The sequence below is a fragment of the Fusarium tjaetaba genome, assembly GCF_013396195.1.
Source record: "Fusarium tjaetaba strain NRRL 66243 chromosome Unknown NRRL66243_c0000058, whole genome shotgun sequence".
NCBI classification, from domain to species: Eukaryota; Fungi; Ascomycota; class Sordariomycetes; order Hypocreales; family Nectriaceae; genus Fusarium; species Fusarium tjaetaba.
The window spans coordinates 19,432-43,302 of NW_023501254.1; the positions used below are offsets into that span (position 1 = coordinate 19,432).

The 23,871-nt window shown below is 49.2% G+C and overlaps 10 protein-coding genes across 10 annotated transcripts; 5 read left to right on the plus strand and 5 right to left on the minus strand.

The window, feature by feature from the left end:
• Positions 1 to 461: 461 nt before the first annotated feature.
• Positions 462 to 3,002, plus strand: FTJAE_2783 (uncharacterized protein; the record flags this gene model as incomplete). The annotated part of the gene is made up of 1 exon (XM_037349012.1): positions 462 to 3,002. The coding sequence occupies one exon, from the start codon at positions 462 to 464 to the stop codon at positions 3,000 to 3,002; it is 2,541 nt and encodes an 846-aa protein (XP_037210062.1).
• Positions 3,003 to 4,118: 1,116 nt separating this feature from the next.
• On the plus strand, positions 4,119 to 5,005 carry FTJAE_2784 (uncharacterized protein; the record flags this gene model as incomplete). Its single annotated transcript, XM_037349013.1, has 2 exons — positions 4,119 to 4,251; positions 4,314 to 5,005. 2 exons carry the CDS (start codon positions 4,119 to 4,121, stop codon positions 5,003 to 5,005), a joined length of 825 nt encoding a protein of 274 aa, XP_037210063.1.
• A 293-nt stretch (positions 5,006 to 5,298) lies between these two features.
• On the minus strand, positions 5,299 to 6,414 carry FTJAE_2785 (uncharacterized protein; the record flags this gene model as incomplete). The annotated part of the gene is made up of 2 exons (XM_037349014.1): positions 5,299 to 6,279; positions 6,334 to 6,414. 2 exons carry the CDS (start codon positions 6,412 to 6,414, stop codon positions 5,299 to 5,301), a joined length of 1,062 nt encoding a protein of 353 aa, XP_037210064.1.
• A 1,328-nt stretch (positions 6,415 to 7,742) lies between these two features.
• On the plus strand, positions 7,743 to 10,547 carry FTJAE_2786 (phosphatidylinositol 3-kinase; the record flags this gene model as incomplete). The annotated part of the gene is made up of 3 exons (XM_037349015.1): positions 7,743 to 7,858; positions 7,897 to 8,016; positions 8,063 to 10,547. 3 exons carry the CDS (start codon positions 7,743 to 7,745, stop codon positions 10,545 to 10,547), a joined length of 2,721 nt encoding a protein of 906 aa, XP_037210065.1.
• A 277-nt stretch (positions 10,548 to 10,824) lies between these two features.
• FTJAE_2787 (mitochondrial trans-2-enoyl reductase) lies at positions 10,825 to 12,137 on the minus strand (the record flags this gene model as incomplete). The annotated part of the gene is made up of 2 exons (XM_037349016.1): positions 10,825 to 11,893; positions 11,944 to 12,137. The coding sequence occupies 2 exons, from the start codon at positions 12,135 to 12,137 to the stop codon at positions 10,825 to 10,827; spliced, it is 1,263 nt and encodes a 420-aa protein (XP_037210066.1).
• Positions 12,138 to 14,469: 2,332 nt separating this feature from the next.
• On the plus strand, positions 14,470 to 15,174 carry FTJAE_2788 (uncharacterized protein; the record flags this gene model as incomplete). The annotated part of the gene is made up of 1 exon (XM_037349017.1): positions 14,470 to 15,174. One exon carries the CDS (start codon positions 14,470 to 14,472, stop codon positions 15,172 to 15,174), a length of 705 nt encoding a protein of 234 aa, XP_037210067.1.
• Positions 15,175 to 16,084: 910 nt separating this feature from the next.
• On the minus strand, positions 16,085 to 17,343 carry FTJAE_2789 (15-hydroxyprostaglandin dehydrogenase; the record flags this gene model as incomplete). Its single annotated transcript, XM_037349018.1, has 4 exons — positions 16,085 to 16,211; positions 16,309 to 16,580; positions 16,641 to 17,230; positions 17,292 to 17,343. 4 exons carry the CDS (start codon positions 17,341 to 17,343, stop codon positions 16,085 to 16,087), a joined length of 1,041 nt encoding a protein of 346 aa, XP_037210068.1.
• Positions 17,344 to 17,761: 418 nt separating this feature from the next.
• Positions 17,762 to 19,643, minus strand: FTJAE_2790 (anion transport; the record flags this gene model as incomplete). Its single annotated transcript, XM_037349020.1, has 3 exons — positions 17,762 to 19,033; positions 19,091 to 19,184; positions 19,243 to 19,643. 3 exons carry the CDS (start codon positions 19,641 to 19,643, stop codon positions 17,762 to 17,764), a joined length of 1,767 nt encoding a protein of 588 aa, XP_037210069.1.
• Positions 19,644 to 20,246: 603 nt separating this feature from the next.
• Positions 20,247 to 21,266, plus strand: FTJAE_2791 (MTG1 Peripheral GTPase of the mitochondrial inner membrane essential for respiratory competence; the record flags this gene model as incomplete). The annotated part of the gene is made up of 1 exon (XM_037349021.1): positions 20,247 to 21,266. One exon carries the CDS (start codon positions 20,247 to 20,249, stop codon positions 21,264 to 21,266), a length of 1,020 nt encoding a protein of 339 aa, XP_037210070.1.
• A 407-nt stretch (positions 21,267 to 21,673) lies between these two features.
• FTJAE_2792 (CTI6 Cyc8-Tup1 interacting) lies at positions 21,674 to 23,618 on the minus strand (the record flags this gene model as incomplete). Its single annotated transcript, XM_037349022.1, has 3 exons — positions 21,674 to 22,296; positions 22,347 to 22,927; positions 23,065 to 23,618. 3 exons carry the CDS (start codon positions 23,616 to 23,618, stop codon positions 21,674 to 21,676), a joined length of 1,758 nt encoding a protein of 585 aa, XP_037210071.1.
• Positions 23,619 to 23,871: the final 253 nt, after the last annotated feature.

Consider the following 23,871-nt stretch of genomic DNA (forward strand, 5'->3'; position numbering starts at 1 on the left):
GGTTCGGAGATGGCCAACATGGTGTTGTGCACAGGCCCTCAGCAAGCAAACCATTTTCTTTGTTCTTGCTCTTCCCTGACCTCTGTTGCGGGGCGGTAATGAAGAAATGCTCGATTGACGGCGATGAGCCTTTGTGTAAGACTGTCAGCCCACGGCAAAAGGTGTGCGCCTCGTTCTATTTCTGACACATTGCAAACAGTGTCAAAGAGAAGCGTCCGAGTCAAGGAATCTGAATAGACAAAGGCATTCCATGCAGCTGCAAGCCGCTTGTTTAATCCCTTGATAACTTCCTCGCACGCCTCGTGTCCCTTGATCGAGTATTAGCGACTGTTTCGATAATCCTTTTCACATTGTTGTAGGGCAAAATCGCTGCCTTTGTCACATTAACCCGGAAATCGTGCAGCAACTTTGTCACACATCCATATTCAAATCCAACTTTGTTTATTACCCAGTCAGTCAAGATGTCAGTTACCAATCCCTTGATGGGATTTGAAAAGGACTTCGATATTCGAATCGCCGAAACAGCCGCCAAATGGAATCATAAGAAGAACAGCCTCCTGTCAAATCTAGAGGAATTTCACAAAGAAGAATGTCTCAAACAGGGTTCCAAATTTTCAAAAAACGTGGCCCTCAAAGTCATGCAAGCTTTTAACGAGATTGCCCGTAGTTCGCTCGAAGACCTGCTCGAATGGGTCTGTACCACGCAACGGAGTCAGGACGATGAGTCCAAGCGCCAGATCAAAAACCTGGTATTAAGTATAGAGGGTCATTTTCAGAATCAGACGTCACGAATCGAGAAAGAAAAGCGTCTCGCAGAACAACGGCTGCTCGTGATCGCGAGGGGCAGGCCCTCTAACCCTGCATCAAACCCTGAGCAGAAGCCAGAAAAGCCCATACCAAAACGTCGGACTTCCGGGTTGAGACGCGTTGGCAGTGCTGGGAACGCTTTCGAGCGTGCCAAAGTTACTGAGAGGATCATACTTGGCCAACAAGCCAATTGGCAGCCAAGACCCCCTCGCCATTCTCGTTGGAGACAGAATGCTATGCGCATGGAAAAGACCTTAAGTGGTCTAAATGAGAACTCTAAGAAGTTCTGGCTGTACCATCGAGCACAAACTTATGGTAATCCCAAGGGACCGGCTCGTCGCACCTCCGTTATGGCCTCTAGACCGCCCACAGCGATCCGGCTCAAAAAGCGGTACACAAGATCTCTAGATCAGGAACTCAATGATTCCGAGTTACAACGTGACGAGCCTGAAGATGTCCCTGATAATATACACGCAAAACCTTCTTTTAAGCAGGAGCCTGTCGCTGCTCAGGGGTATAGGCTTCCTGGCATAGGCGAAGGACTCCTCATGGACGACGCATTGGTTCTTGGGCAACAACTCAATGAAGAGTTCAGTACCACCTGCTCTCTGGCTGATATTGAAGAAGACTCGGATGGTGGGGATACCGAAGTCGAACAAATGGCTGAGGAGGGAAAAGGGCAACAGAAGAGGGATCTTGAAGAGAAACCTCAATCTGGGCCTGATGGCACTATCATGCTTTCACCCTACACGGCAATGCGGCTCCAGAAAACCCTCCTGCGTAACCACGAGCACGTCGATTTCGCAATAGCAGGATGCGAAAACCTGGAAAAGCACGATATCAATGCGAGTTCCGTGAATGAACTCATTGACACCTGGGTGCTGGCAATAAAGGACCACCATAATAAGTTCAGTCTCATCAAGAGTTTCTTTGCTGATATCGCTCGCCATGTGCTCGAAGTCGATCTCCCTCTAAACGCCGCCCGGAAATCGGAAGCATCTCCCTCTATCCCTATGCTTGGACACTCAGAACCTTCTGCGGGCACGAAAGGCTCTCAGTGTTTGTCAACTGCTCCTTCCAGCGGATCTCGCGATAGCTTCGTTAGCAGTGACGATGACCACGACGGTGACAATGCAGAGATGAGCGTAAGTAGCGAAACGAAGAGTCCTGTTTCGCCAGGCAATAAGCCAGTGGCGAGTTTCGGACCTGGATTTTCTCAAGATTTCAGTGTTTGGCAGCAAAAGATCAAGAAAAACAGAGAGTCCGTGACCCGGGGCCCTTATCTGAGCCCTCCTTCGTCCACTGGAACGCAAGATTGTACGACGCCGCAAAGCAGCCCGAGAGACGGAGACTCACCCAAGAAGTGGCAGAGAAGTCCGAAGGAGGAGAGTACTCCACAGAAGGACAGTGATGAAGAGAAGGAGGCTGTCTCTGGAGATAAGAAAGGAGATGGCCCTGCTGGAGACACGCTGAGCAACGGCGCTGGTGAAGCATCCTCAGACATACCTGAGGCATCTCAAGAGACGAACGCGCCAGCACCAGGGAACAGTGATGGCGGCGATGATCCGGATCCGGACCCGGATCCTACCAAAGGGGCTACCGCCGATATTGAGTCGTCACATTCATCAACAAAGGCTTTTGGTATCTTCCAATCCTTGAAACCGGGGCTTAGGTTCTTGATATTGCTGGTGAAGCTGTTTATACTCGAACAGTTCTGGGCTTGGTGTGCCGTTGTCAGCTTTGTCTATGAACTTATCTCCTGGTCCTTTCTCCGTTTACTCATGCGTAGGAGCGTGGAAGACGACGGTAAAGCGCTGAAATTCCCCAACCTACTTACGTATGCAGAGATGGGTGCTGTTATCAACCATGTTTTCTTCATGCTTCTTCTTGGGTCTTGGTTGGACATACGCGAGGAAAGACACCTGTGGGATATTGCCAACGGCCAGACGAGGGATCATATGTTGACGTATATTGCGATACAATCGTCATGGGTATCAACTTTGGGCTCTTATTATACAGGCTCATTATGGTATATCCTTGGGCCTGTGGAGGTATTGCTGTCCTGGATGTCGACCGGTCCGAGTGTTTTCAGGCAGTTTGTGACTTCATTTGTAATTCCATCATGGGCGTGTTTGACAGATGTCGTTGAAAGTGCAGTCTTGATAATCAAGACATACAAACTGACAGGTGGCTGATGGAAAAAGATAGTGGTTGGGGGTTTCTGGATTATTGTTTCTGTTTGTTAACAGTTGCTTTCAAAGGATATATATATATGTGTGTGTGTGTGAGTGTGTTAGTTACTTTCTGTGTGGTGTTGGACCTAATGTTTGTTCTCTTGGTCTGGGGAGTGGAGTGAGTGTAAGCTGTCTATAGTCCCAAATAGTACAATATTATATTGAGTGTTGAGTTATGTAGTCGATGGCCAAAACATATGAAACCAACGAGCTTCCATATAATTCAGCCAAGTTCGTTCATTTGACCAGAAACATATACACGTACCGAAGAGTCCTCCTAATTGAGCCGAGGCTGAACTCTTGTATCGGGCTCTCGGGGTGAAGTTACGTGCCGGATGGATCAAGCTACCTAGGTAGTCTTGAAATGATATTTGGAATCAATTAATTATGAGCTGCCAGCAACTTTGACAGTACATATTAATCCTTAACCCTATTTGCCAGGGAACCTTTCAGCTGGGTACATGGTAGATAAGAGAATGGAATTGGTTACCTCAGTCAGTACTGACCTTGTGCTGCATCTCAGCCTACAAGTGCAGGGGCTGCAGCGTATTAGTGTACGGTATTTCAAATACCTACAGCACTGACAACACCCACCCACATGCTGCTCCGTTGTATCCACTATTGACGCTTGAATTAGCATCCCCGATTTCCAGGGTCTTGGGCCAACTTAGCCAGAGTCGGCCGATTGATTGTCAATGGATCGGAATGTTGATGTCATTGAAGAAATGCAAAGACCAATTCTACGTAGTATTCTCAACTGGATGGAATATTACCAATTCAAGTCCAAGTCCAAGCTCCGCCTCGACATTATCAATTACCTTGCTCGTGATGATACGTCCAGCGTCTCGAATTCAATACTTAAACCTCAACGCATCCAGATCATTCCAGCACCAACAAAGATTCTTTCTATTTTCACGTGCATTCAAACAGACTCCAACACACGACTTCAACGTCATACATCTTGAACCTCGTATTGCGACATCTTCCAACAAAAGATTCAAACTTGTAACCTCTCTCACTCTGCCATCACATAATCACAACTTCAGCACACAATCAGGAGCCTCCAACTCAGCAGAAATGTCGTCCAAACTCATCCCCTCAGACCCTGATCATGTCATGGTCATTCGTAATGTCACCCCTAACATTGCCACTTTCTCAGTCCCCTTTTCACGATTTGGAAAGGTCAAGATTGGTGGACGAGGCACTCTAGGTATGCTCTCCTAGGTATTCATAAGAAGTACCTAACTTGAGCGCAATACTGACCCCCAGTAGTCAAGCTCACCTCTGGAGGCCTTGCCATCTTCTCACCAGTCGCACTCACCAAAGCCACCCAGGCCAAAGTCATGGAGATGGGAGGCGATATCCGCTATATCGTAGCTCTGGACTATGAGCACCACATATTCATTTCTGAGTGGAAAAAGGAATATCCTTCAGCCAAGATCATCGGCCCAGAGGGTCTGCCAGAAAAGCGCGCCAAGCAGACCGACGATCCTAAGATCAACGACGATGAGTTTGCTGTTGTCTTCAAGAAGGAAAATAAGCGGGAAATCAAGATTGACCCCGACTTTGATGCCGATTTTGACTATGAATACGTCGACGGCCACGCCAACCTTGAGATTGTCTTCTTCTACAAGCCTGAGCAAGTCCTGATCCAGGCCGATCTCCTCTTCAACCTACCCCCCACCGAGCAGTACAGTAAAGTGCCCGAATCAGAATTGCCCGCAGATGGAGCTGTTGGCAAGCTCTTCGCCTGTGTCCAGAACCCCCGTGGTGATACCAAGTGGTTACAGAGATTCAACTGGTATCTCCTCGCCAAGAACCGTGAAAGTTTCAACGACAGCATGGCCCAGATCGCCAAGTGGGACTTTCATACCATGATTCCTTGCCATGGAGATGTTTTGGAGGGAGATGGAAAGGAAGTGTTTATGAAGGTGTTTGACTGGCATCTCCAGGGACACAAATAGACGTAAACGATGACGAGATCATGGTGCTGGTGATGATGATGACGATGTACGAGCAGAGCATAGGTGAGGAGTTGGGGAGTGATGTGCAAATATTTGTAGTATTTTGTAATCTTACTGTAGATATGCCCAAGAAATTCTTTGTTCAATAGACCGACCACTCCGATACTCTTCCAATAATACAGTACAGCACTACTAATATAGTTTCAGGATTGTAAATACCATGTTCCGACTGGTCTCAAGATACTACGACGGTTTGAAATTTCACAAAAATTGACTAATCATCGGGTATAATACTATTTTGAAGCCAAAACGCCGGTATTGCAACAATCATCCATGCATTTACTCTTGCCCTTATCCAGTGTACGCCTTTTAACACCCTCGCTTCTATCCGCAGCAATCTCATCGGGCATGAACTCTCGGTTGCGCGATGACTCTGCAGCAGAAATAGTCGACTGCTTCCTCGCCCTTTCTAAATGTGTAGCCTCAGGGGTAGCAGAAGGTTGTGTCGATTGTTTCCTTGACGGAGGCTCAGGCTCCATCTCTACAAATCCAAACACAGGATGTTCGGCACTGATCAATTCACCTCCTTTGTGAACGTAGTCGCTGAGTTTCCCGAGTATAACAAACTCGACCTTGAGTTTTACCGAGTAGGCCACTGCCTTGATGCCCTGTTGCCACAGGAAATTGTTGGTAAAGCTAACGGCGAGGAGCGTGATATCAACTAGCACGATTCCCACGTTAATGGCAAACAGGTGCCAGATTATTCGAGGAGTCTGGTTTCCAGCTTCTCTTCTCTTGATGATCTCCACCGTTTTCCAAATGTAAAGGCCTGAAAGCAGGAAATCTTGAGCGCAGAAGAATGCCAGCTGAACCTTTTGGACCCTGACGAATGCGCCGTTGCGGTCGAGCTTTTGCTGCGTGCTGATAGCAAATAAAAGAACAGTAACCGCGCTGTGCCATATAACAGCATTAAGGATAATCATCCATTTTGTAACCTTCAAAATGGAGATGCTTTTGACGAGCAGGTTGAGTCGAGAATATAGAACAAGAGCTTGGCCGGTAGTCAGGAGTATCCAGCCAATGTCGTTTATGAGCATAATTGCGACATCCCCTATAACATCGAAATAACGAACCAACCAGCCACTCGCATACGGCAGCACACCGATGGAAGCCACAGCAAGGCTCCATGAGAAGAGGTCGTTATGCCGCCTGGATGATGTCAAGATGAGGAGAAGCAGCTCGATACCATTGTACAGCGAGATAGTGGCACATGTCTATAAGGCGTGTTAAATGGAGTACTCGAGTATCGAATTCGACAGGGGTCGTACTATGACTATCATGGCCTCTGGGGTATATCTCCCCGAAGACGTAAACTTGGAGGCGGCATCGGTGCGTCTCGAAAGAGACATGTTGGCCTGCTTTGGGCGAGCCGAGGCCGTGGCATGAGTTGAAGCAACAGAGAGCAATGCTCTAGAGAGAGAAAGGATCGAGTCCGAGAGCTGAAGGCTGTTGAGATTACCATAGGTTAGTAGTTGTGACGCCTCAAAGGCGGCACGTGATGGGTTCTCTTAGACCTTGGACCTTGGATCTACAGGTGAAGGAGGCTCAGATGCTGGGGCTTGCTAGGCCAGGGATACGAAATGCCTAGACTAAAGTTTTGGCGCATGTCTCTGAGGGATATCCATTGATTGATGGGGATGATGGTGTGGCTTCTAGGTTTGGGCTATGCGCTATGAAGATTGGGATGCACTTAGCTACCTTACCTATGCAGTATCCATGTCCGCTATGAGACAGGACAGCGGATCGGGATATAAGTGCCGCTATACCTTACGTACCTAGTATGAAGTGAACCCATGCTAGGGACTGGTCAATTTAGTCGGCAGACGGGACGTATAAGAAAGTCTGGGGCCATTAGGCATCGACAATTGCCATTGCCATGTCCATCCAGGGGCACTTATAATAAGGAAGCTCGACTAGCAATGCTACGTAGCATCTTGGTTGATTTTCGGGAAATGAATCTTGACACATGCCGATGTTTGGTTGATGAAAATACGACAACATTGGTGTATCCCATCAATACCTAGTCACTACAGACTGGGAAGTGAGTAACTAGCTAAATAAAAAGCAAAAAAAGTGTCAATCCTCAGTCCGGTCGGTAGTCAGAGGTTCTGATGATGCGGTAACGGCGGCTGATCAACGAACTACCTTAGCCACAAGAGGGAATTCATAGACAAGCAAATAAAAGGCTTGGTTAGTACTACAGCTCAGCCAATGATTAATTTGAAAAGTACGTGAATAGAAAGAAACATTCCTGTTTTGATTGCTAATTGGGGAGGTCAATGAATCTTGGCTTTGAATTAGTAGTCAATGATATCTGCTGAGTGAGGTAGACCTTATGACCGGGGCCATGTGATTGGATTCTCACCAACGTCATTAAGCTGAGCTGAGCTGAGCTGAGCTGTGAACGTCACTTTACCTTATCTTATCGCACCTCGACACCAGCCACTACATACTACCAACCCTGCCTAAGGTATTTTCACAACGCAACTCAAAACCTACAACACTAACAACAGCTCTCGTTTTCTGCGCGCATCTCTACTTCTCTTCTATTTACACAGAATGACATAGCCTATCATGTCTGAGTACGGGCGTATGGACCCGTTCTCTTTTGCGGCTTCCAAGGACGTCCATCATCCTGTGACCATTCGCATGTAATGCCCCTCAAACCCCTCCCATCATGGGAATACTGAACCTGACCTTGAGTAGTATGAACCTGGAGGGTGACGAACCTCCCTTCAAGCACTCCACTCTTCTCGAGCGCCCTGACTTGCGCCACGTTGGGTCCAACCTTGGGTGCGCGACATTGCTCACTATCCTAACTTTCGCGATAGACTAACAAGAGCTGCTAGCCCGTACTCTGACCTTTATGTCACAGTGCAGATCTGGGCTGGATCAAAACCCTTGACCGTCCCTGTCCAGACCGCTTATAAACCTTTTCGATCCGAGCGAAAGTACGATACCCTCCGAATGTGATGGCACAAGTATTGACCAAGTTAGATGGAATGAGTGGCTACAGTTGCCTATCACATACGACTCCTTACCAGCCAACTCATGCTTGGCTATAACAGTATGGGACCTATCCCCGACTGGCGGCAAAGGGGCCATTGGCCATGCCATTCCGTTTGGCGGCACGACACTGCCCATGTTCGATGAGGATAATCAAGTACAGAAGGGAAGACAAAAGTGTCTTGTTCACCGATACAAAAATGCAGACGGCACCGACAACTCTACGACGCCCGCGTTGGTTTCGACAAAGAAGAAAACAACGCGAAAAGGGGAAGTCCCCCCACTAGATAAGGATGCAGAAGAGTTGGAACGGATGGAGACCTTATTCAAGAAACACGAGATGGGTGAGATTCCCCGGGTTGACTGGCTAGATCAGATGGTATTTCGGAGCTTTGAGAAACGAGGCCTGCAAGCTGCCAAATCGTCAATGAAAATGCTCCAGAGGCAACGAGCTATCAACAGTGAGAATGATCCGGACAATCGAGATGGCGAAAACAAGGATGGGCGCCCTGGACAGTCGACGTTCTTACTGAACGTGGAGTTGCCACGTTTCGATTTCCCTGTTGTCTTCGCTGACCACGAATACGATCCGCCCCCGATTTCAGCTTTCCAGAATCTCTCCGTTTCGCAAGCAAGCCTCGCAAATCGTCAGCCAGAAGTTCATTACGGTCCAGGTATCAATGCCGTGGGCGAGAGCTCTTCGGCACCTGGGAGACGGCTCATCAAAGTCTACGACCCTGAAGTTGGACACAGAGACAACCCTGCAGAGGCCAAGCATCGAAGACTATTCAGAAGCTCGTATAGGCACGGCATCATTGATAAGAACTTGAAGCCGAATGCCAAGGTTCGAGATGAGCTCAATCTCATAATGTCGTATTCTCCAACTCATGTTCTCACCCCAGAGGAGGCAGATCTGGTATGGAAATTCCGTTACCACTTGACTCGAGACAAGAGAGCGTTGACAAAGTTTGTCAAATCTGTCAACTGGAGAGATCAGGGTGAGGCCAGACAAGCTATTCAAGTCCTTGGGCGCTGGACTGCAATCGATGTTGACGATGCGCTGGAGCTCCTCGGGCCATCCTTCGACAACTCTGCTGTGCGTTCGTACGCCGTAGACAGATTACGAAAAGCCGACGACAAGGAACTTCTGCTTTACCTTCTTCAACTTGTTCAAGCGCTCAAGTATGAGCACATATCAGCAGATTCAGAAGAGGAAAGCAGTCAAGATTCATCCCTGGCCCGTTTCCTGATCCAGCGTGCGGCTGCCAACTTTTTGCTCGGCAACTATTTCCACTGGTATCTCATGGTCGAGTGTGACGATGCTAGCCCTGAGCAAGGTATTGATAACCGCAACATCTACCGCAAGGTCGCATACGACTTCATGGCCGAGCTTGTTAAACAGCCGGATGGCCAGGAAACGCGCAAGACTCTGTTGCGCCAAGCAGAGTTGGTTGCTATTCTCTCGAGGATTGCTCAAGAGGTCAAAACCTCGAGTGAATCAATTCCGAAGAAGGTGGACCGAGTTAAGCACTTTCTGGCTGATCCCAAGAACGAGTTATTATCATTCGATCCGCCCTTACCGATGCCGCTTGACCCTTCAGTGCTGATTACGAGCATCATACCAGACCAGACAGTTGTGTTCAAGTCTTCACTAAACCCGTTCAAGTGCACCTTCAAGACAACAACTGGGAGCTCCTATGCCATTATCTTCAAGCTGGGCGATGATCTTAGACAAGATCAACTTGTTATTCAGATTATCACCCTTATGGATCAACTGCTGCAGAAAGAGAACCTTGACCTCAAGCTGTCGCCCTACAAGATCCTGGCGACAAGTACTTCTGCTGGCGCTTCGCAATTTGTACAATCCCAAAGCTTGTCAAGCATTGCTAACAAGTTCAAAAACAACCCAGCTTTGGCCTACCTCAAGATTAACAACCCGGATGACAGTCAACCTCTCGGCGTCCGACAAGAAACACTGGACACGTACGTAAGATCTTGCGCAGGGTACTGTGTCATCACTTATATCCTCGGCGTTGGTGATCGTCACCTGGAAAACCTGCTTCTTGCACCTGACGGCCACTTCTTCCATGCCGACTTCGGCTACATTCTTGGCAGAGATCCCAAGCCTTTTGCACCTCTGATGAAGCTGTCCAAGGAGATGGTGGATTGCATGGGTGGCGTGAACTCGGAGCATTATAAGCAGTTCAAGCAGTACTGCTTCCTTGCGTTTACGGCACTACGCAAAAACTCAAATCTCATTCTCAATCTCTTTAGTCTCATGGTTGATGCCAACATCCCTGATATCCGACTTGAGCCTGATAAGGCAGTGCTCAAGGTCCGAGACCGTTTCCACTTGGAGTTGAGTGAAGAAGAGGCACTAAGTCACTTTGACCGGATCATCGAGGAAGCTCAAACATCTTACGCTCCTGTTGTCATTGACAAGCTGCATGAGTGGGCCCAGGCTTTCAGGGCATAGAATGATTGGAAATGACACGGGCATTAGGAGTTGGGGTGTTTATATCATATATATTAGCTTTTGTTAGACAATACACCAGATTTGATATTTGAGATGTTATTGTTTACATTTGTCGTTCGTTTCGTCGAGGGCCCGGGTCTCTACCCGTTGGACCATGGTTCAAGGAGTGGCTACTTATCACACTCTGCAGCGGCCTGGCTCACCTGTTCATATTGGAATAGCCAGCCCAACCCATCGCGATGTACGTTATGCTCTTGTCCACATGTTTTCCTCCCGCCTATGTCTCGCCAAATGTGAAGATACCCTTGCCCTTACGGAATCCCTCAAGGCCCTGCTGTACGGCATTGCGCAGAGTCTCCTCCTCTGTCTCCCAGTCCCACTTGACCTCCTCAATAGGGACGTCACGGAACTGGCCAGATCGGATGAGCTGGAGAATATCGTTGATGGCATGTCTCCTGCCAGTAGGGTCCTCCTCATTGAGTCTGCTGAGCCAGAAACCGAGGAAGCGGACATCCTTGAAGATAAGGAGAGCGAGGGGTAGTGAGACTGGCTGCTTAGCCATGCCACCATAAGAGACCAAAGTAGCGCCTTTGCCGAGCGACCGAGCGATTGTGGTTGCCGACTTGCCACCAACGCAGTTGAGACCTAGACCGATCTCCTCACGACCCTTGCGGGTGATTTCTGCTAGTTGATCCTTCCACTGAGGAGTCAGAAACTGGGTTTCGGTAACAACGACATCTGCGCCGAGGTCTTGGAGCTCTTTCTTTAAAGCGTTAGTCGCCCTGGGTGTTTCGCGATCGCGAATAACATTGATGCTCCTCAAGCCCCAGAGCTTTCCAAACTGGATGGCAGCTCGTCCAACACCAGAGTTGGCGCCGTTCTGGATGAACCACTGGCCACTGCCAACTTCAAGGGGGCGCATACCCATACCAGCTTGAAGACCAGCACTGGGTCCATAATGTCGCAGGATGCGGTAGGCGGTGCATGGGTTGACGCTCACGGTCGCGACTTGCGTAGGAGTCAAGCCCTCCTTATCGATCTTGATAAACTTATCGGCTTCAGCAACGGCATGGGTTCTCCAAGTACCGAACTGGCCGATGGCGGGGATGACCCAGTCGCCTTTCTGTAGCGAGGAGGAGGGTGATCCTGTGGCAACAACCTCGAAGACACCTTCGTTACCGGGAATGGCAGAAGGTTCAGCGGTACCAATTAAGTTGGTGAAGGGAGGCATAGAGCCATAAACTCCCTGAACTGTGTTGACATCGGCGGGGTTGATGGGAGCGGCGAGAGTTCGGACGAGGACCGAATCCGAGGGAATAGAAGGGGAGACAGAGTGACTATGAAGCCTGCAGACAGTTGTTAGTCATACCTACGAGGGGATATATCATACACATACTTGAGAACTTTGGCTGGGTCTCCAGGCTTTGAGAAGACAAGAGCCTTAGCTTGTGTGTAGCCATAAGGACCCGACTTGTATCGCGCGGCGATCATGGGAAGTCGGGTCATATGTTGAGCACTGAGCTTAGCCGAGGGCCTCACAAGGCCTGAGGAGGCGAGTGGCCTGAGGCGCAGACACTGCGAACTAGCCATTGCGATGAAGGTAACTTATTCAATCAATTGTCGAGCAGAAATAAGAGCAATGATTACCTTTCCTCAATTGAGGCTGAAGCTTGCTTGATTCAAGCTTGACGAAACAAGTTCAACCGAGCTCGGATCAAATAAAACGATTAAAGCTCTATGACGTTCAAATGTTGACAACCTAAGCCAATTAGAACATGCGATTAAATGGGACCGCGTCCCCAGTCAGAGAAAACAGAAATGAAGATTCTGGAGGGTCCAAGATTAATGAAAGTGGGTGGGATGATGGATCCATTCCCGCGTTTGTGGAACGCGGGGGCCTTCCTAGATCGGGGGATGTCGACGAGACGGGTAACACAAGAGATAAGATTGGGAATAGCGTCAGAGTTTCTACAGCTTGAATAGGGAACAAGAATTGTCTGACGGCGCTAGCTTGGACGGTTCATGAAAGAGTGAGGTACCTGACGATACCTCCCCTATCATGACTCGCAATGATGAGAAACGGCCTGCAAATGCTAGAGGTTGGTCCCAGGGGAGAAAAAGGTAGATCACATAAATAAACTTGGGTTGTTTCTCATATGCACGATAAAGGGAGGATAGTCATGCATAGGTAAGTAGTCCGATCTTGAATCGCTCTAACAGAGAAAAAGGCAAGACAATCAATCGTGCCGTGAGTGAAACATGTTTTAGTCTTTCGAGCGGGTTCCTGGTCTCCCGTGGAAACGCAATCCAATCCAACCAAGAATTTCTCTCTGCTGCTCGAGTCGTCGTGTTGAAACTGCGCCTCGAGTGCCAAGGTACTTGTGAGGATAGATACGAGCTAACTATCTGAAATACGTAGTAATTTCGGCAACAAGGCAGCTTGTGAATATGGTCAATGGTATAGCACTGTTGACAGATAACAGCTCGTCACTATCCGTAGGTAGGTAGGTACCTCAACTATCGACATGGAGCCGTTGATATAGGCCCGGTTGAAACATGTTGGCGCCAACGTTTCTTCTCTCCGTCGAATGGGTGGTTCATCGAGTCTTGACACACGTCTGTGGCGTTGGAAAAAGGGTGTTTTCTCGGAGGTTGTAAGGGAGAAAAGAAAAGGGAGCAGTGAGTATGAGGAATTGACTTTTGAATCTATGATTAACTCAATCATTAATCGGTGCTTCTTCTTTTGAGTTTTCCAATGTTTCACGAGTCTATAGCAGAGTCGATTCAACCTTGTTCCTTCGGAATCGTTCGCCATTTGGTGTCCTTTTCTTCAATAGTCTCGGTCTGTCCCGTAGGTGGTCTTGAGTGATTGCAGGATGGCTTCCGAGATTCAAGGTCAGTACTTTGGAGGTACTTCCAAGTCTCGCCAGCCACACGCTGCGAGAGGGTCCGCTATCCCCCATATCGATTAGACCAATCACCATTTCTGGTAACGCAGGTACCAGGCAGTACTTTGCGAGCCCAAAGACGCCCAACTCGCGTGGCTCCAGCAGGGTCCAGGGAACAGCGGGCTCGCTGCAGTCCGGGTCTCTCAGGGGCAAAGGTCTGAAGAGGAAACACTTTTGTGTGGCACTCGAACCTACAAGTACCCCCAAAGTCGCTTTATTAGGTTCGCTGCCAGCCACGACATTCTCCACTTACATCAGGAAGGTCGTACTGTACCTCTCATGGCTCTCTCTCCTCAAAGCCTAAGACCCGGTCTTGCACCAATTCTTCTCCTCTGAACACACTCTCCTCCCTCTCTCCTCTCTTCTATCCTACAACATCCACGGCCTCATAATATCTCTCTCTACATCAACTACCCATCGCCTCAATTGCTCCCCACGTCTAAGATCATCGTCCTTGTTACCAAAAGCACGCCACGCCGCGTGTTGGATCCCTGCAACTTGCAGTCAACCACAAGCCACTAGACCCTTGCTCCAATTTTCCACCTCTACCTTACCTTACCTTACCTTACCTTACCTTGCGCTACGCTACAGCACTGTGCTGTCTGCGTCTGTATCCGTACCTTTCCTCGTTATTCTGCGGCACCTCTTCATCCTGGTCGGGTCAAAACTGTTGACTACTAGAACTCTCCTTTCTCTTCGCCCTGTTCTTGCGGGGAGTTTGAGACTCAGCTTCGTCATCTAAGCCTGGATCCCAGTCATCAATTACAGCCTCATTGAGAGTTTTGATTGCCATTCCAATTCTCGTTTTGAGCTCCTTGGCCCTCGCTTCGCCCAAGGTATCCTTCTTTTGCTGAATACCCCTTTCCGAATTCGGGCCCTCGCCATCGAATCGACCTGCCTTCTTCCATTCTCCGTCCGTTCCGCCTCGTATCGTATCGTGCACGAATCGCCAATTCACCTATTTCCCCCCCATTATGTCGTCTCTTTTTGGCAAGAGCGGCGGAGGTTCGCGATTTCAGCTGCCCGCTCTCAACCTCAACTTTGGTAGTATCACAGACGGCACCAATATCCCACCGCCTCCGGAATCACCTGTTCAGAAGGTCCCAACTCCTCCACAGACACCGCCACCCGCCAAAGACGTCAAGGACGAATCCAAGAAGGAACCAGGACAGGCTACATACAGCAGTGTCACCGAGGACGTCAACAAGAACACACCTCAGCCAAGCATAACTGCTTCTTCTAATGGTAATCTCGCTGGAACCAAACGCTACGCCGACGAGGATGCTCCTTTGAGCCCAGCTGCTTCAAGCCGCCAAGGCAGCATCCGTCGCCTATTCAGTAGAACCATGTTGAATAACACTTATGCAGAGGGCCAGATATCATCGAACGGAAGTGTCCCAGCCGCCAGCGCCGGTGGCCTTGCGCGGCCGAGCAGCCAGGGCGGTGCAAGCTACCTCGACGAGCGCAAGTCTAGGAGAACCAGCGGCTGGTTCAGACGCATGAGGACCGGAGAGACGATCCCCAACAAACGAGCCAGTACCATGTTTATGGAGGAAGGTCCTCGTGCACCGACACCCAAGAAACAATCCGGCCCGCCGCCTCCAATGATACCCGAATTGACCGATCTCGAAAAGGACAACGGAAGCTTGGGTTCTGATCTTTTCAAGAACATCAAGTAGATCGACATTTCATGCGACACCTAGAGCCAAAATTCACCTGCCGTGCTCGACTCGCCAATAATGGCTGGACAGCCACCCCGTTTTCTTTTTCAACTATTTACATATTCAAGGACCGGAGATTGAGACAAGACAACACATTACACCTATTTTTATTATTATTATCGATCGGCCCAGAAGTAGCAGCAGCATCATAACATGGGCCAGTCCAACCACTTCTGAAAACGCGTCTCTTCTACCATGACCGTTTTCTACGCAGCCAGAAGGATGTTTTCAGCCCATGTCTTGGGGGAAAGGGTGTCTGCAGTGGAGCAGGGGAAAATGGGGGGAGAAGGAATCAAGAGCAGTGCAGCATGGTGAAGGCAGCTCATCAAGATACCCAACTCGTTTCGCGAGCTCACTTATCCGGTGTGCGAATTATGGATTTGTTTTCTTCTTGTTTGGCATTGCTTTAGTTGTCTATGCTATGCGCTATGATACTACAATGCAGTGTATCATGGTCATCTTACGGGTTTCATGTCACTATTTGTCATTTATTACTTGCCACCATCACCTGAACAGCCCCTGCTACTCCTATGCGGAGAATCATCTCAGATTATTATTTCTTTGTGAGAGTTACAAGGCTATTTCCTTTTTCAAAATTTCTTCGGGGGTGACAGAAAGGAGCATGCTGTGGGTGCCCTTTTGGATTTTACACATCTATTTCTAGAGAGGAATTTGTACAGATAGGTGATTCTGTTTTGAGAGAAAACAAGGAGAGCTTTTGGAGACAACATGCCGAGATATTGGTCAAAGCTCCGTTACTAGAGGGAAGTCTCCCTCTTGTTATTGGATATGAGGCTTATGAAGAATTGAACCCCAGATCCTTACTATTCACGGTCCTTGATATGATCCATGCGCAGGGGAAGGCTGACTAGAGATCTGTGATAGTTCCGCCCGTGACTTGTTTGTGCCGTAATCTGAAGCACAGATCAGGACGTACAAGTGCGTCGGTGAACGTCACTGTATCGATAAATATTCCGATGTGTGCGTATATGAGGCTGTGCAGAGTTTTTTGTGAGATATCGAATTCATGCCCGTCCAACAATATGACGGCAGTCTGGGAGATGAGGACTTCGGTGATACATCCTCACTCACACTTCCAAGCCCTCTGTTTTCAGCTTCGCATACAGAGCGTCCTTGGAAGCTTCATACCCAGGTACCATAATGCCTTCACCTGTCGGAACTGGTGCATTGAAGAGTGGCACAACTCTCGTTTCCCCTTTGGTCACTTCGAGGATGGTGCCATTGCCATACTCGGGGTTGACGACAAGTTGCCACATGCCTCGAGCCACTTCTAGAGGATCTATCAGGACTGTATCCTCGTCTAGCATGACTGCTTTGGTTGGATCTTCATGCCACAGAGGGGTCTAGTGATAGCCAGGCATTAGCAGTCTTCCAAAGACTAGAAAAGACTCTGGCGAGCTTACCTCTACTGCGCCGGGAGCAATACAGCTGACTCGAATACCAAGATCATCGCGCAATTCCCCCAATGCTCTTACGAACCCATGCAAGCCATGCTTACTCGCAAAGTACAAGGGTGTCGCTATGCCAGCCAAGTAGCCAGCCATGCTGCCAACATGTACAAGGCATCCCTTTTGCTTCGTCTTTGTCCAATGCCCGATAGCCAGCTGACTGAGCCGAATGGGAGATACCAGGTTCACATCCAAGACTGCATAGTGTCCAGGTTCCGCATTGGCATTATCTCGAGAGACACTATCCTCGTTGCTCTCAGTTTTGGGTGGCTCCCAGAAGGAGGACCATTGAGGCTCGAACAGACCGGCTCCAGGAACGACAATGTCGACAGTTGTGAACTTCTCCAAGGCCTTCTTCCAAGCAGCTGTCAACTGTGGCCAAGATGTAACGTCGGTTTCTTGAAACAAGACTCCAGCTTTGCCGTCGACGCTAGGGAATGGATATTGCTTCAGGAGCTGCTGAGCTTCGGGCCGTAGTTTGAGATCCGCTATGAGGACCGAGCATCCATTATCCAGGAGTATGCGCACAAAGCACAAGTTGATACCTGAGCTTCGTGGTCAGTCAATATAATTCCTTGTATGTCTATGTATTTGGCATGTGCATACCCGAGCCACCGCCAGTGACAAGCGCGGATTTTCCCTGCACAGACGTTGTCATTATTCCTTTTGATTAGAAGTGTTTCACTTTTAAGGTTGTTAAATTGTTAGTGATCCGATCGCCAGCGAGGGCCCAATGACGCGAGTTGTATCTTTCAGGGCTGTACGGAGTACGATCCCTACTCTAACTGTTATATGAATCAGCGTTGCGGTTGCTTAATCGACTGTTTTGAATAAGAGAGTTGATATTGGAGAGAAGAGTGAACTGAAGTGCAGTTTGCGGGGTAGCCTTGTAATCGTATCAAAGGGACTAGGTAGGGACATGCATGGGCTGACGAATGAATCTACTCCGTACTCGATGAGGGTTTCATGCAAAGTCTAATCTTTGTGTCCATATCTGTATAATGTATGGGTATTCTGACCCCTGTTACTTGTAGCAATATGTTGTCTCACCTCCTCTCTGAAGCATTCATGTCAAATCAGACCCCAGCCTTCTCCTCATCTCCAGATCCTTGCTGCACCTGCATCGTCTCTGAATCCGAATCCTCCGGTTTGCCCTCCCGACAAGCCCATCCATCCACTAATCGCAGCGTCTCGCGGCTCCACACGCGATTCATGAGCGATAATCGGACGGGAACTAGAGCGATGATGATCAGAGGGAATGCAGGGGCCGCAACTGTCAGCGTCACCCCAAAAACAATGCCTGTCATGACGATCTGTGTGATTGTGTACATGTGAATACCGAACCAGCTAACATTATCAGGGAGGGCAGGGAGATCAGATGGCGGTGTGAGTAGGTTTACAACTCTTTCAAGAATAGGATTGACAGTTAGAGACTGGTAACCCATGAAGAGGAACAGGCCAGCGAGCACTGATGTCTGCGTGAGACCCAGAAGCTTTTGTAGCGGGGGAGACACAAAGATAAGAATGAGAGAGGCCTGGATGAAGTGAGAATATCTCTGCTCGTATGTCCTTGCGACTGGCCGAGGCGAATCTGGCTGCTCCCCTTCTTCGGCACGAGGGCTTTCAATGACATAATGCATCAACGATTCTGAGTGAAGCGGTGCTTGAGGTAACAGGCCGTTTGCAGGAGGAATACCAAGAATACCACAGAGGATGGTAGTGGTCCCCAAGAGAGCAACATCCCAAGCATACCCACCTGGCTTCTTGGTTCCGTATCGTTCCACGGTGCAGATAATGCTGCTGATTTCGTGGTCAAAGTAGAACAAGACTGTGACGATGGCGCCCGGGATCATGGACAAGAAGACCCATTCAATAGGTATCTCCCAGAAGCGAACAAAGAAAGTCGTTCTGTCTGGGTTCGTGGGCCGAAAGCTGGTTTGGACTTCGAGCCGTATATGATCTAATGATGCCAGTTCCCCGATATATGGGATTCCGATCCAGATAATAATGGAAATAGCCGCAGCATATTCTGTGAGTCCAAGTCGAACGTATCGATGGAGCATAGGCTTCCATGAGTTTGCGGTGGACAGCAGAATGGCCAGGAGACACGTTCCCACCGCTCCAAGGACAGCATATAGAAAGGCAGCAAGGGAGACTCGAGCGTGGGTTCGCTTCAGCTCCATTGCCGCCTTGTGGAAGTAGATAACACTGTTGAGGAGTGAGAAGATGTCGGCGCTGAAATGGGTGACATATTGCATGGTCCAGTCATGCGCGTTGAAGATGGCAAGCAGATAGTGCATCCAACCAGCGTGGATGAGGGACCATGCCATGACTGGTAGAAACTCGACCTAGGGAGGGATTAGCTGGTGACCACGAGTATACATGCACACTGTTTATCGACTTACATGAAAGTGTGTCTCGCATAGTTCGTAAATGTTCTCAGCCAGCACCGAGAATGGGCCTGTAACACCCAGAATCGTAAGAGGTTGGCCCGAGAAGCTAGGGCTCTTGTCAGTGTGTCCAACGCGATATCCAAGGGCGTTCATATGCTACTAACAGAGAGAAAATGAGGCCGCATAGTCCAGTGCTGAACACAACCTCGATGGTCCCCCACGACTTGCCGGTCAATGTGTATAGATCACTGGCGAAAGTGATACCGGGAAGAAGGTTTGTGAAGAAGATGTAGACTGCACTTGCAACCACCTGTTGATTGAAGACCTGCCAATCTGACAAGTATCGACTCTTGAGGTTGATAGCATCTTCCTTCAGCAGTCGAAAGGGCCGAAGCTTTCCACCTCTTGCAAAGTACCTGGATGCTCGCCCTCTCCCGTTTACAGGACTCGAGGCATCATCTTCAGCTGGGGGACTTTGAGTGTTTGCTGTGATTGTATTTCCAGAGCCGCACGTTGTCGTCTGCTCGACATTGATAGTGTCTTGGGTAGGCTCTGGCCCAGCCATTGTTCACGTCGGTCCTGGTACAAGTGACAAGACAGAAGAATGTGTCGTTTCTGCGAAGGATTTGAAGCACATGTTGAAAATTCGCATGATCCCGGGGGCTCTGAGTCAACTTATTACTCTCTCAGACTCGCTATAACTTAGTCTTCTTCGTTCAGTGAAAAGACTCAAGCCCAGTCTTGGCTTTTTCTTGGCTTTGACGATTTTCCTTGGCTTTCTACAACCTTTTTCCCTTGTCGGTGCCGTAAAGGGCGAGGCGGCACTTGGTTATGTCTCCCCATGCTGTGTCCTAAACCGCGTGGGCAATTCTCCAATATCAATTGGTTCAACAGGTTCTCGACGATAGGTACCTTACCCAGAGCTGAGCATGACGTAGTTCTTCTTATCGCCAGCTCTTATCGACACGTGCAGAGGGGCAAGGCTGAAAATAGTGGAGGCGCTAAGACGAGGCTGAGGATCAGATTTACATCATGCCCTCTTTTTCAGGGTCCTCTTGATCCTATCACATCTCAATGCTCCACGATACCCAACCTCAAAAGCAACGGCGCTTCTTCAATTCGCTTTGGAATACAACACTCAACCGCAAAATCATACTGAATCGAAACAATGGCACAGTTTGTCCCTCGGCAAAGCTTTGTCGTACCAAACTCGATACCCAAAACGTACTATATCGGCCATCATGCCAAGGGCTTCAGCGAGATGACAAAAATGAAGAGCCACATTTCTCTTGCTCTCGAATGCCGCGACGCTCGGATCCCTTTCACATCGCATAATCCCAATCTCGATCGCATCATAGCCGGTAAAGAACGAATCATCATCTACACAAAATGCGATTATACAACAGACACTCCAAATCTCCAAAACACACTGCGCAAGATCTACGGTGATAATATCATCTTCTGGGACAAGAGCAGACCCACTACAACAGATAAGCTACTCAAAATGATCAAGAGCGTCGCCGTAGCGCACGATTCAATAGTCGGTTTGTGGGCTATAGTTGTCGGAGTGCCCAATGTCGGCAAGAGTTCAGTGCTCAACGCTCTACGCTCCAAAGGCATGCCGAGGAAAACGGGCAAGGTAGCCAGGACTGGAGGCCAAGCAGGTGTGACGCGCAAAATGGGTACAAATGTCCGCATCCTCGACCCTGAGGGGAAGGATAAGGGCGTAGGCCTAAATGGTGCATTTCTGTTGGACACCCCTGGCGTCTTCCCCCCCTACGTTCGTGACGGCGAGGCTATGCTAAAGTTTTCGCTCGTCCAGGGCATAAAAGACGGGCTAATACCAACTGAGATTCTGGTGGACTACCTCCTCTACCGGATGAATCTCTTCAAGCCGGCCTTGTATAACAGATACTGCGAACCAACCAACGATGTTCATGAGTTCCTCAACGCTGTTGCTTGGAAAGACGGCCTAATAAAGCTAAAGGGGGTTCCCGATTTGCAAGCGGCTGCTAGCAGAATCCTACACTTATGGCGGCATGGCAAAATGGGCAAGTTTGTGCTGGATGATGTATCTGACAAGGGATCAGAAAAGTATCAGCAGTCCATAGACAACCCTCCTCTAAGTCTAAATCAAGCAAAGAAACAGAAGAAACAGGCAATTGCACAAGAGAGGGCAGGCGCCTAGCATTCTCAGGAATTCATTTCTGTACTATGCGTTGTATACTAGAGCATACTCCTTGTACACTATTCAAGCCAATTCTGTCATCTCATGGCAAATTTGATTCGAGTTGTCCTCCTCCATGGAGATCTCTCTCAAATTGTGCAAAGACACCAGTGTCCGAACCCTCGGGCCGTACTAGGGTATATATAAAAGGCAGCCGGAACGACAGCTTCGCCTCCTGAAGCGGTTCCATAGAAAGAATAATATCGACCACAGATTATAGACAAGCTCATACAACTTTGCCTGTTGCATCTGCTGCAGATGCTAGTGACGCCATTTGATGCTCCTAACCGTAAACGCCTTAAATAAGAAATCGAGCGTAGGTCCCTTTTGTCTCATCATGATGGACCTACTGAAACAAAATGCCGCCGTCAGGTATACTGATTCTGCCACTTGACCATATCTCGTGTCAGGACATCCATCATCTCTATACAGTTCAGGTCCTTAAAATCTTTGCCCCCAGAAGAGCTTGCTGTATCCTCGTTCTCTACAGAATGGGAATCTAAGGACTTTTGCGGCGATGCTTCTCCGTTGCTTGCGTTTCCGTTCGTGCCTGGGATTGCTTCCGCTGCAAGATCCACTTGGGTCCTTGAGATAAAATCCATTATGGCGCCGACACGCCGCTTCATATCCACCATATTCAACTTGTGGTGCAAGGCGGGCTTTGACTTGCCATGTCGATGTTCACCTGTGGGTTTCGTGTGTGTAGGGGTGGGTTCTTCGCCGTTCTTTTGAATGTCCCTTGACATGGATCGTGCTGGGGATTCGCCATCCACATCGCGATCCCTCGTGTATTGGTTTCTGCCTTTGCCCTTCTTATGTGTAGCTCTGCCGCCGCGTTTGGCGGTACTTGAGACCGTCTGGTTGCTCGCAGGTGGTGTGTCGGGAACGGGCAGCGCAAGTGCAGGGGTTTCCATTGTAAGTGGTGTCTCGATGCTTTTGGTAGCGGGAGGTTTAGCAACGGCGGGGGGTGTTTCCTCCGAAGGGTCAGAGTCTGTGCAATGATCAGTACCCTGCTTAATCAGAATGTACGTTCCAACTTACCATCTCCTCGTCGCCTTTCTGCGCGGCCTTTCCTCTTATCGGCAGCTTCCTGTCGCTGACGCTCTTTATCTTCCTTCTCCGTCTTAGTTCGCTGGTTCTTGCTGCTCCGAGCTTTCTTGACTCCATTTCGAGTATTAACCTCCTCATCTGATTCATTGTAACTTTGAACCTCGACCAACTCAGTGGGAGGTGAAGGTGACATGGAGTTGGTTCTCTGTCGCTTTACACTTAGGGGGTTCCTTAGTGACGCCAGTTTCTCATCCCGTGGCCGAGCATTTACGGCGATTGATTCTTCACTATCGCTTCGTCCCCGCTTCGCTCGTCGGGTCATGATTTCTTGTCCATCTTGAGGGACGTCTTCTTTACTTGCTTCAATGGCGCGCAGGAGCTGCTCGTCTTCATAAGCTCGGTCGCGGCTATTCATTGTGGATCGACGTTTTGAGGTTTGTGAGGCGGAAGTTGGGCGTGAGTTCTTGCTCGTGCCAGTCTTGGGTGAACGATTGCCATCCTTGGCAATTGAGGTGGCTCGAGACGTTGCGCGCGACGGCCGGTTATGGGGAACATATTTGGACCATTTTTGGCTGGAAAATAAACTTGTCAGTAGTCAGATTCGTAGCAGGGCCACCAACATGCATTGTCCAGGAATTCAAGCATCCCGAAGTTTCAGACATGAAATACGTCTTGACCGCCAAAACAGCATGCTGGAAGATTCACTTACCCGTTGCTTGCAGTGTATATTTTATGGAGATCTTTGCGACATTGCTCGCAAAAATATTCCTCGGGGGAGCTCTCAGCGCTAAAGATGCCGACACAGGCGCCGTGCTGCCAGACCTTGCAAATGTCGCATTGAACGAAGAAGCCGGTAACGTCTTCAGTAAATTCTATGGCATTGAAGAAATCTAGGTCGGCACCTTCCACGGGTGGGCGGCCTGGGTATTCTTCTGCATCACAGATACATCGCACGGCTTCGTCCTCCTCTTCTGGGAGGTCGTCGCTGCCATTCGCCATTTCAAAATTTTCGGGCTTCGAAGTCTTATCGTTTTCGTCTTCGTGGTTGCGCTTTCGCCTTCGACCGAGGAGGGTATCGTCAAGATCTTCAAATGGCTCCGAGGACAAAGAGGCACTGGGTGTGGACTTGTTGGAGGAGGGTTTGGCGACTGATCTCGTATTCCGCTCAACTCGGCCAGACGTGCTGGAGGATACAGATGACTGTTGGGATTGTGAATTGGTGGCGCGGGCTCTTGATGACCGTCGCGGCGAGGGTGGTGCCATTGAGGGAGCCGGGTCACCGATCTGAGGTGACAGAGGAGAAAATGGAAGAAAGAGGACGAGGGAGAGGCTGCGGGAAGCAACAGCGGCGCGTGGAACACAATAGAGTAGGATGTGTTATTCCCAGCGCCGATCGAGAAGTTGAGAGGAAAGGAAATCGCGAAATTGGTGGTGGTGAGCAAGGAATAAAGATTGTTGAAGCTGGCTAGTAACCAGCGCTGAGTGCGACTACTGAAAGAAGAATGTCGAGTAAGGG